We start from the raw sequence: 11,484 nt of genomic DNA on the forward strand, positions 1-11,484 counted from the left end.
TGAGCCACCATGTGGTTGCTGGGATTTGAACTACGGACCTTCGGAAGAGCAGTCGGGTGCTCTTACCCACTGAGCCATCTCACCAGCCCCCAATCCACATTTATTGTTTTTCTTTCTTCAGAATAAGAAAATGGGATTAATCTACCCATCCACCAACAAATGAATAGATAATGAAAATGTGGTTTCACACACAAATTTGGTCAACCATAAAGAAAAAACGAGATGGCTAAGTGGTTAAAAGCACTTGTTGCCCTTGCAAAGGACCCACCAGCAACATGGTAGTTCATAAGCATGTATAACTCCAATGCCTTCTCTTGATCTCTAAGGGTACCAGCATGCACTCAAAGCACATATATACACATGCAAACAAAGTAGTCTTACATGTAAAATACAATAAATAAATTTTAAAAAGAAAAGAGGGGCTGGAGAGATGGCTCAATGGTTAGGAACACTGACTGTTCTTCCAGAGATCCTGAGTTCAATTCCCAGCAACTGCATGGTGGCTCACAAACATCTTATAAAGTGATCAGATGCCCTCTTCTGGTGTGTCTGAATACAGCTACAATGTACTCACATATACATAAAGTATATATTTCTTTTAAAAAATAGTCAGCAGTAACAAATATTTTTGGTTTGGATATTTATGCACGGTTTTTAATTTTATTGTTTTGCCTTACCAAAGACAAAATAAAAATAACGTAATTCTGGGCCTTTTTTAGTTAATAGCACAGAACATGAAAACTGCCTAAGAGGGGTAAATCAGAAACTTCAATATAAAAATACAGGGCCGAGCACGGCAGTGGTGGTGCACACCTTTAATCCCAGCACTTGGGAGGCAGAGGCAGGCAGATTTTTGAGTTCGAGGCCAGCCTGGTCTACAGACTGAGTTCCAGGCCAGCCAGGGCTACACAGAGAAAAACCAAAAACAAACAAACAAACAAACAAAACTACCCCTGACTGCTCACTTGTGCCACAGCTCATCCATATGCACATGTGCACACCCACGCACACACACAAACACACATGCGTACTAAGTAGATGTAATAATTTTTAAGACCAAAACTATAAGTTTTCAGTATTTTAAAAGTGGTTAAGGGGCTGGTGAGATGGCTCAGCGGGTAAGAGCACCGACTGCTCTTCCAAAGGTCTCGAGTTCAAATCCCAGCAACCACATGGTGGCTCACAACCATCCATAACAAGATCTGATGCCCTCTTCTGGAGTATCTGAAGTCAGCTACAGTGTACTTACATATAATAAATAAATATTTTTTTAAAAAAGGTGGTTAAAAGTATAAATTAGCTAATTTTTTTTTGCCAAAATAACATTTTGATAATATTCAGTACAGAAGATGTCCAAGTATCAAACAGTAAAGAAGAAAACAATTAGTATTCTTTCAGAAAAGCATATATACCACCAGAAGAGTTCTTGGCTGACATACAAAAGGCCAAGTTTTATTCTGTACTGCAAAAGAAAAAAAAAAAAAAGACTAGAAAATATAAATATATATTTAAATATATAAAATAAAAAAATATATATTTATGTGCATGTGTGTGTGTGTGTGTGCGTGTATGTTCTCACACATATCTGAACACCCCAAGAGGCAACTGGATGACATTATAGATGATTTTAAATCACCCATGTGTGTGTGCTAGGATTTGATCTCAGGACCCCTGAAGGAAACCAATGCTCATAACTTCTGAGTCATCTTTCCAGCTCTGAAAATATAATTTTTCAACACAGTAATCATAAATTTAGGTAACCACACATCTTGAAATGCTTAATAAATTAAGGATACAAGCAGGAGATGGTGTTACACACCTTTTACTCCAGTATTTGGGAGGCAGAAGCAGGCAGATATCTTAGTTTGAGGCTACAGAGTTAAGTTCCAAGACAGCCAGGCTACACAGAGAAACCCTGTCTCATACACCTACACCAGCTACACCACCTGTACCAGCTACACCACCTGTATCAGCTACACCACCCACACCACCTGCACCAGCTACACCACCTGCATCAGCTACACCAACTACACCACATACACCACCTATACATGTACCAGCTACACCACCTGCGCCAGCTACACCACCTATACCAGCTACACCACCTGCACCAGCTAGCTACACCAACTACACCAGCTACACCACCACCACAACCTACACCACCACCAGCAGCTACACCACCTGCACCACCACCACTCCTAGCTTTCTCTTTATGAACAAATGCTAAAAAAACCAGACCTAGCAACTCATGCCTGTAAATCCCAGCACACAGAATCAGAGAGGCTGACATGGAAATTTGAAGCTGCCTAAGGTAGCTAATAACAGTCTCCAAACAAAAATAATATAAAACACAGAGTAACTTATAAATATACACATGTACATCATCTTTGAAAGATAATAAACTTTTATTTACTTCCAAAGAGAAAAACCCATATTAACCTAGGGCTGCTGAAACCATTCTTTCCACAGTGAAGTTGTTTAATTTACTATAAACCTTTAACTAGCTTCAAGGAAGTTCAAGGTCCTCCTCGGGTACCTATCAAGTTTGAGACTAGCCTGGGTTACAAGAGACCTTGATCCAAATAAATAAAGGCTTTAAAAATTTAAATAAAAATTTTAAAATCTTCAAATAGCAAATAGAAATACATGAAACTTTATGACTAGTGTTCATAGAACTATAGTTTAAAAATCAGCAACCTAACCATGCACGCTAACATACTTGGGAGGCAGAGGATTAAGTTTGGGGCCAGCCTGGTCTACAAATACAGTTCCAACTAGCCAAGGCAACATACTGAGCAATCTTTAAGCCAACAAGATGGCTAAACAAATAAAAATGATTACCACCAAGGCTGACAACTAAAATTCAATGCCTGGTACCCAGAGGAGAACAGACTCAAAACTGGTTGTACCCTGACCTCCACATGCAGACTGTGTCATGTACACACAACACCACCAATATTCTAGGAGTCCTAACTATATTTACTTGCACACAAAAATAATCAGTTACTTTATAAATCAAGTTTTCATAGAAAATTCCAAAAACTATTGTCTGCATAACTGTGAAAATATTATCTGGGGGCTGAAGAGATTACTGCAGGTAAGAGCACTTGCCACTCTTGAAGAGGACCCAAGTCACTTCCAAACATCCCATTGCAACTCACAACAGCTTGCAGCTCCATTTGCAGTGGATCTGAAACCCTACCCTGACTTCTGCTGACTGCTGTACACATTTAGTATACATACATACATACATTCAGGCATCTGTAGCTATTTGAAACCATATAAAATTTTATTAGCAGAGGATGCTATCATTGTAGCAGTAGAAACTGAAGCAGGAGGATATCTGTGAATGAGATCAGCCAGGGATAATGAATTCTGGTCAAGTCTGGATAAAAGTTAATCTCTTTCTCTCCAACAAACGCAAATAAACCCACACACACACACACACACACACACACACACACACACACACACACACACACACACAGAGCTGGAGAGATGGCTCAGCAGTTAAGAGCACTGACTGCTCTTTGCTTGTGGACGTTGTACATCGTGGTGCGCACTAGGCTCCGCACCACGATGTACAACGTCCACAAGCAGCTCTGAAAATATAATTTTTCAACACAGTAATCATAAATTTAGGTAACCACACATCTTGAAATGCTTAATAAATTAAGGATACAAGCAGGAGATGGTGTTACACACCTTTTACTCCAGTATTTGGGAGGCAGAAGCAGGCAGATATCTTAGTTTGAGGCTACAGAGTTAAGTTCCAAGACAGCCAGGCTACACAGAGAAACCCTGTCTCAAAAAACAAACAAACACTGCTTGTGGACGTTGTACATCGTGGTGCGGAGCCTAGTGCGCACCACGATGTACAACGTCCACAAGCAGGAGGCCAGCCTGGTCTACAGAGTGAGTTCCAGGACAGCCAGAGGTATACAGAGAAACCCTGTCTCGAAAAAACCAAAAACCAAAAACCAAAAAAAAAATAAAAAATAAAAAAAATTAAATCAAGCGGGGCAGTGATGGCACATGCCTTTAATCCGAGGACTTGGGAGGCAGAGGCAGGAAGATTTCTGAGTTCAAGGCCAGCCTAGTCTACAGAGTTCCAGGACAGCCAGAGCTACACAGAGAAACCCTGTCTCTCGAAAAAACAAATAATACGTGTGTGTGTGTGTGTGTGTGTGTGTGTGTGTGTATCAAGAAAGGGCTGGTGGTGAGATGGCTCAGTGGTTAAGAGCACTGACTGCTATTCCAGAGTTCAAATCCCAGCAACCACATAGTGGCTCACAACCATCCATAATGAGAAACAAATAAAATTTTAAAAAAATAAATGAATAAAATAAATAAACAAAGACTGGACCTCTTGAAGCAAATACAGCAAATCGAGAAACAGTCTGTGACCTAGTGACAGACCATGGTCCAGAGAGATATCATTGCTGCACAGTGAAAAGGTAAAGACAAAGGAACTCTGACATAAGACCTAGCTTCCCAGTGAATGACTGACAGCCACTGTTTCAACCAGACACAAAGTGCTAGATGTCAAGAAGAACCCAGGCCATTTTCTTGATTGGTTAGGATTATCATTTTCTGGACTAACTTAAGAGATGGAGGAAGAAGTCTGACAATTTTTATTAGAAATAGTCCCATACTAAAATATAAGAATTGTAGTCCTGGCCTACCAACAGTATACTGTTTCACCAAATGCAGGTATTCTTGTTGAAATTCACGTAAAATGAATAAAACTTGTTCCTACATTTCTAACATGGCATCCTCAATGACACAGAATAGTTCTTCCATTTCTTCCTTGATAACTGTGATGTCGCTATGTAAAAAAGATACCATATCCCTCAAAGTATTCCCATTTCCCCACTACTTACTTCCTAGGAGAGGATTTTCTTCTCTTTCTGTTCCTTTGCTGAATGAAAATGCAACATAAAAGTTCTCTCTTTTTTTTTTTTCAAAGTAAAGAAATAGGGCTTCTAAAAGAGTACATACTGTTCGTGGTTCCTGAGTAGCAAGCCCCTGCCTAGAGCACTTTTGTGGCTGTACCTTTGCAGCTGCCAGAGGGCCCGAAGCTAGTTCAATATTCAAATACAAAGTTCAGAGACAAGTTACTGGGGTAATTGAGAAAAGCTTTTACAAAACATTTGTGTGAGATCTGCTGATGTGCCAGGTGGCTTCAAATCAGTTCTACATGTGCTTTTCTAAACTGGGGATATCAGATCTTATCTCTGCAAAGCTGGGTTAGCTGCTATTATTATTACAGGATCTCATGGAGCCAAGGCTGGTCTCAACTCACTATGTAGCCTTGAATTTCCTGCTCCCACCTACCAAGTGCTGGGATTACAGAAGTTCGTTATAAAGCCCAATTTATGTGGTACTAGGGACCAAACTCAGAGCTTCACATGTGTCAGGCTTGCATTCTACCATCTGAGCTACAGTCACAGTCAATACTACCTCTTTTAAAACTATGTACATTTGAATTCATGTGTATGTGTGTGCACTGAATCCCCTAGAACTGCAATTATGTTTGTGAGCTATACAAAGTAGATGCTGGGAATTAAATCCCTCTGAGAGCAGCAATCAATCATTCTCAACCACTGAGCTGTCTCTTCCTACCATTTTGTTGTTGGTTTTTGTTTTGTTTTGTTTTTTTAACATTTATTTGACCTGTGTGGCAACTGTGTCAAAGTCACAAGACAATTTGCAGGAGCTTGTTTTCTCTATCTACCAAGTATGTTTCACAAATCAGATTCAGATAGACAGGCATGACAGCAAATACTTTTCTTGCTGAGCCATCTTACTGGGCCCCAATAATATTGCTTTAAAAAACTTTTTATTTGTTTTAAACTAAGGTGAGGGCAAACACCTTTAACCCCAACACTCGGGAGACAGAGACAGCCAGATCTAAGGCTAGCTTGATCTACAGAACCAGTTCCAGAACAGCCAAGGCTACACTGAGAACCAGGTCTCAAATAAATAGGTAAGTAGATTAGGTAGGTAGGTAGACAGACAGGTCATCTTTGGGAGCTTGAGAGATGGCTCAGCTACTAAGAGCACTGTCTGTTCTTCTGGAGATCCTGAGTTCAATTCCCAGCACCCACATAACACAGACAGCTCACACCTGTCTATAACTGTAGCCCTTTGGGATATGATGTCCTCTTCTGGTGTTCAGGAACACATACAGACGAAACACCCGCATGCGTGTGCATGTACGTGTCTTATGGATATATGATGAGTTTTTTTTTTAAGGTTTCCTTTTTAATGTATGAGTGTTTTAATGTATGAAGTCTACATGTCGGTATATGTTCCACATGTGTGCCTGGTGCCTCCAGAAGTCCAAAGAGGACATCAGATCCCCTGTAACTAGAGCTAAAGATGTTTGTGAGCCTCCATGTAGGTGCTGGAAATCAAACTCAGGTCGTCTGCAATAGCAACAAACATTCCTAACAACTAAGCCATCCCTCTAGTCTAATACCATCATTTTTAAAAACATATACACAAAAATATGTTGATATGTGGTGTGATGGCACACATCTTTAATCCCAGCACCTGGTAGGCATGGGCAAGTGGATCTCTGTGAGTGTGGCCAGTCTAGTCTACAAAGCGAGTTCGAGGACAGCCAGAGCTATATAATGAGAATCTGTTTCCAAAACACCAATAAAAAAGGTAGTAATCAAGTGTTCATTACACAGACAATGTTGATACTTTCCTGTATTAATATACACTATATTTTAAGAGTGCTTCATCATTTGCTATTGGGATTACAGCTGATCATGGTAGCTCATGACTGTAACCTATCCCTTGGGAGGCTGAAGCCCTAAGGTCAAAATACCAAAACACAGTATCTGGCTGGAAATTGTGAATAATTTTATCTGTTAGCCAGTGTTTCAAATACTAGTTGGTTAAGGAAGGTTTTTTTTTTTTGTTTCTTTGTTTTGTCTTTAAATATTTATTTTATGTATGAGTACAATGTAGCTGTCTTCAGACAAGCCAGAAGAGGGCATTAGATCCCATTATAGGTAGCTGTGAGCTACTATGTGATTGCTGGGAATTGAACTCAGGACCTCTGGAAGAGCAGTCAGTGCTCTTAACCACTAAGCCATCTCTCCAGCCCCAAGGAAATTTTGTGGTTTGTTTTGTTGTTTGTTTGTTGTTTGGTTTGGTTTGGTTTTTGTTTTGAGACAGGGTTTCTCTATGTAGCCCTGGCTGTCCTGGAACTCACTCTGTAGACCAGGCTGGCCTCCAACTCAGAAATCTGCCTGCCTCTGACTTCCAAGTACTGGGATTAAAGGCGTGCGCCACCACTGCCCAGCCCCCAGGAAGTTTTAACTTTTAACTTAAGATTTGACAAGTTAAAAAAGTCCATAATTGGGGGCTGGAGAGATGGCTCAGTGGTTAAAACCACTGACTGCTCTTCCAGCAGACCTCAGTTCAATTCCCAGGAAACACATGGTGGCTTACAACCATGTGTAATTGGATCTGATACCGTCTTCTGGTAGGTCTGAAGACAGCTACAGTGTAGTCATATAAAATAAATAAAATCCTTTTTTAAAAATCCATAATAATCAAGACTAAGAGCCATGTATAATATAAGCACTTGGTAGTATGAGACAGGAATATTACAAGTTCCAGGTCAACCTAGACTAAAACGCAAGATACTGTCATCCCCACAAACTAGCCTCCTCCACCTATAAAAGCCACAGTAGTTCATGAATGTAGGGCCAACTCTTGAGAGCCTGAGGCAAGAAAACCAGGAAGGAGTTCCCTTAAGCTGTCAAAAAACAGATGGGGGTAGATACCCAATAGTTTAGTCCTTATTTCAGTATCCTTAGCCTGATTCTAGACTTTAATAAGTCTTTCACCTGTAGGTAAATTTAGTACATAGTTATATAATGTATGTGTCCATTGTGAGAATTTACAGCTTGAGAACCTCTACAGAACTACAGGTACAACTGATAATACTGTAGCTAAATGGAGATGACAATGTAAACTGCTTAGAAACTATTACTCATCTTTTTTCTTGTTAGGTATACTGCATTCTGACAGATTTGTTTGCCTGGTTTCAGGACAAGGTTTCACTGTGACCTATCTGACCTCAAACTCAGGATCTCACCTCAGCCTTCCAAACACAGACATGTGTGCCCACAATGTTCTGCTCTCTACCAATTTTGATGTTTTTACTACTAATCGTGTATGTCTGTGTAGTATGTTCACATACCCTGAAGGTCAGAAGCGTCTGTCGAAACCTCTGATGCCCTCAAGCTGTGAGCTACCCTACCCCTTCCAATCTCGTTCTCTTTTCCTTAATAAATTTGCATTTGAGCCCCTTAATAATAAATAAATTGCCACTACACACCTTTAAGAGCAGCACTCAAGAGACAGAGGCAGGTGTATGTCTATGAACTGAGCCAGTCTGGTCTACATTGTGAGTCCCAGGAGTCAGGGGTAGAGAAAGAAAGACCCTGTCTCAAAAAAACAAACAGAAAAAAATTTTAAAAATAAATAAATAAATAAATAAATAAATAAAACACATGGTTTGAGGAATTAATTTCTGAACTTTGAATCAAGGTTGAATAGTCATCTTTGCACAACCAACGGGGAAGAAAAAGATAGCCAATACATAATTAGCAAGTGAAATTGCAAGAAGACATATAACCCACTTCAATATTAAAAGCTGATTTTCTAGAACTCTAACTCTAAGGGATCTGATGCTCCTCCTGACCTCTGAGGGCACAAGGGCGTGCATCTGGTACACTCATACACACAATTAAATTTAAAAATCTAAAATTTAAAAAAAAAAAAAATCCCTGATTTTCTTTGTTGTTTTTGTTGGGGGTAGGGGGTGCCATTCCTGGGGACTGAAGTGCTGGCTTCACGCACACTAGGCGAACACTACCACTGAGCTATATGCGAAGCACTCTTACTTTATTTTGAGCCAAACTCATCTTGTAGCCCAAAAAGATCCTTGACCTTGTGGTCGCCCTGCCTCAGCTTCCTGAGTAGCTGGGATTGCAAACAAGCCTGTACCAGCAGGCCAGGCTAATTCAACGAGTTTTAGTCCAAGTTCAACCACCATGCTCATCCTGAAGCTCCATCCATCTTGCGCACTGGCAAACATTACCACAGTGAAGTAGAATCTGTCCTGTTCTCAGAACTCAGTATCATACTTGGGGCACACACAAAAAAAAAAAGCACTGAAAATACTGTTTTGAAACAACATCTCACTACATATGAAAACATTTAAGACAACTACAATGGTTTTAAATTAAAAAAAAAAAATTTAAAAAAAAAGTATCTCCTGAGATGATTGAGGGTTTATTTTCCAATGAGCCTTAAAGAAAACACTAAGGGTATAAGTACCTTTGGAAAACACTGACTTACACAGTTTCAAGATAATCTTAACACCTTTTTTTTTTTTTTGGTTTTTCGAGACAGGGTTTCTCTGTATAGCCCTGGCTGTCCTGGAACTCACTCTGTAGACCAGGCTGGCCTCGAACTCAGAAATCTGCCTGCCTCTGCCTCCCGAGTGCTGGAATTAAAGGCGTGCGCCACCACGCCCGGCTTACACCTTTTTATTACTAACTCACATGCATGTGTATAAGAATGTAGGGACCCTAGAATAAACTCACTCCAGTTCACAGGCTTAAAGAGTAAAGCACCTTTACCCCAGAGCGATCTATCTTTACCATGCAAAGGTCCTCTCTTCTCAAGTAAATTTTCTTTAGACACTATGTTTACAACATTCCTAGTTAGGCTTAAAATGTTTTAAATCACACCCTAAGGGGGCTCAGTGTAGTTAAGGGCACTTGCTGCTCTTCCAGAGGACCTGGGCTCAGTTCCCAGCACCCACATGGTGGGGCAGCTCACAACTGCCTGGAACTCCAGCTCCAGGGAATCTGATGCCTACTTGGACAGCTGCACTCACAGGAACAGATCTGTAAACAGACACATACATACCTACATAATCTTTAAATCACTTCTCCCAAATTATTTTTCCTAATGTATACTAAACAATTAAGTACTTTCAAGTTGGAGAACAGAGTTAGAATAGAATCATCAATGTATTTCTAAGACACAAAATGTTTTGCTGAAATAAGTATTAATAATAATAAGCTATGTTTACCCTATCACTTGTACCAAGAATGACATTTATGTCAAAATAGGAATAACCTTAAAATACTAGGAAAATGTAGGATGACACAAATATGGGAAAATGTAGTTTGAATATACACAAACACCTACTTTAATATGTCAGGAACTAAATACATAGCTGAAAATAAATTACAATCCTTTTAGCCATTAAAGTGAAACTCAAGCACATAATAAAGTAAAAATTAAGAAACCAAAAGGGAATTACAGTCTACAAATAGACAATTTAAATGAATGAATTAAAAGGAATAAGTAGTTTGGAAATCCGTCAAAATATCACACTGAATATAAATTCCAATACCTCAAATGAATATTTGTCGCAAATCAAGTTTGTGTAAATTATCTTTTCATCTAAACCACCTCTGGGCCCACAAGTGGCTGACGTGCAATATGCCCTGTTTCTTAAGCAGAAATGCCATCTTGCAAGGCCAAAAATAAAATATGTAATACAATAATAAAGAATAAGGAGTAAGGCCTCTCATTTTCAGAGACAGACCATGACTACTCGGGGTGGTTGTCGTTGGTACAGAGATCTCCTTATAATAGACTTTACTACTTAAACGACGAATGGTACTAAAGAAATACTATCGCCTTTATTTTTAATTAAGGTAAGACGGTTCCAATCCTCACTACTGCAGTTCAATTTCTGCTATTTCAGGGCTGGCAGATGGATTGAATACACCCACACACCCTCAAGGGAAGGAAAAATCACCACCCTTCTCCCACGGACTTTAATGAAAATGAGCAGGTAAGCGAGGCCTCCCCAGCACGCTGGAAATCCAAGAGGGCGGCCCTGAGGCTCGGACTGCAGAGCAAAGCCTCGTCCTCCGACCCCACGTCCCCACACCTCGCTCGCAGGGGAAGGGGCGGAAGGGCTCATTAGTGCCTTCCTTAATTGACACCTGTAATGAGGAAACTTTCCGAGGCCGCCCGAGCCTGACCCGGCCCGGGCTGCGCCGCGGCCTCTCGGGCGCCCAGGTAACCCGGCGGCCTGGGCCCGAGGCGCCGCGACGGCCGCGCCACCGCGCACCTTCCCGGGCACACAGGCCCGTCGGCCGGGCCGGCCGGGTCGCCGCGGCCCGCAGGCCGCGGCAGGCAGGCGAGGCGCGAGGGCGCAGCCCGGGGACCCCCAAACCGCGCACCGCGACGGGTCCCCGACCCGGCGACTTACTTTCATTTAACACCTCCACCAGGTCTGCGCAGTTCTCGCACATCGTTCGGCCGCCGCCCCCCCCTCCCCCGCTGAGGCTCGCACTGCCGGATCCCGACCGGCGGGGGGGAGGGGACAGAGGCAGGGGAGGGGGCCGGCCGGCCGGCGGGGCGGGG

The 11,484-nt window shown here is 41.4% G+C and overlaps 1 protein-coding gene across 4 annotated transcripts in view; it reads right to left on the minus strand.

The window, feature by feature from the left end:
* Positions 1–11,453, minus strand: part of Usp34 (ubiquitin specific peptidase 34) — a 194,576-nt gene extending 183,123 nt beyond the window's left edge. For 3 of the 4 annotated variants that reach the window (XM_029544913.1, XM_029544912.1, XM_029544911.1), the window contains exon 1: positions 11,330–11,453. In XM_029544913.1, coding sequence (XP_029400773.1) covers positions 11,330–11,372 — 43 coding nt within the window. In that variant the 5' untranslated portion in view covers positions 11,373–11,453. The remainder of the gene's footprint in view (positions 1–11,329) is intronic. The other variant, XM_021210274.1, reaches the window with a different exon arrangement.
* Between the last annotated feature and the right edge of the window lie 31 nt (positions 11,454–11,484).

The sequence above is a fragment of the Mus pahari genome, chromosome 13 (assembly GCF_900095145.1).
Source record: "Mus pahari chromosome 13, PAHARI_EIJ_v1.1, whole genome shotgun sequence".
Lineage (NCBI taxonomy): Eukaryota > Metazoa > Chordata > Mammalia > Rodentia > Muridae > Mus > Mus pahari.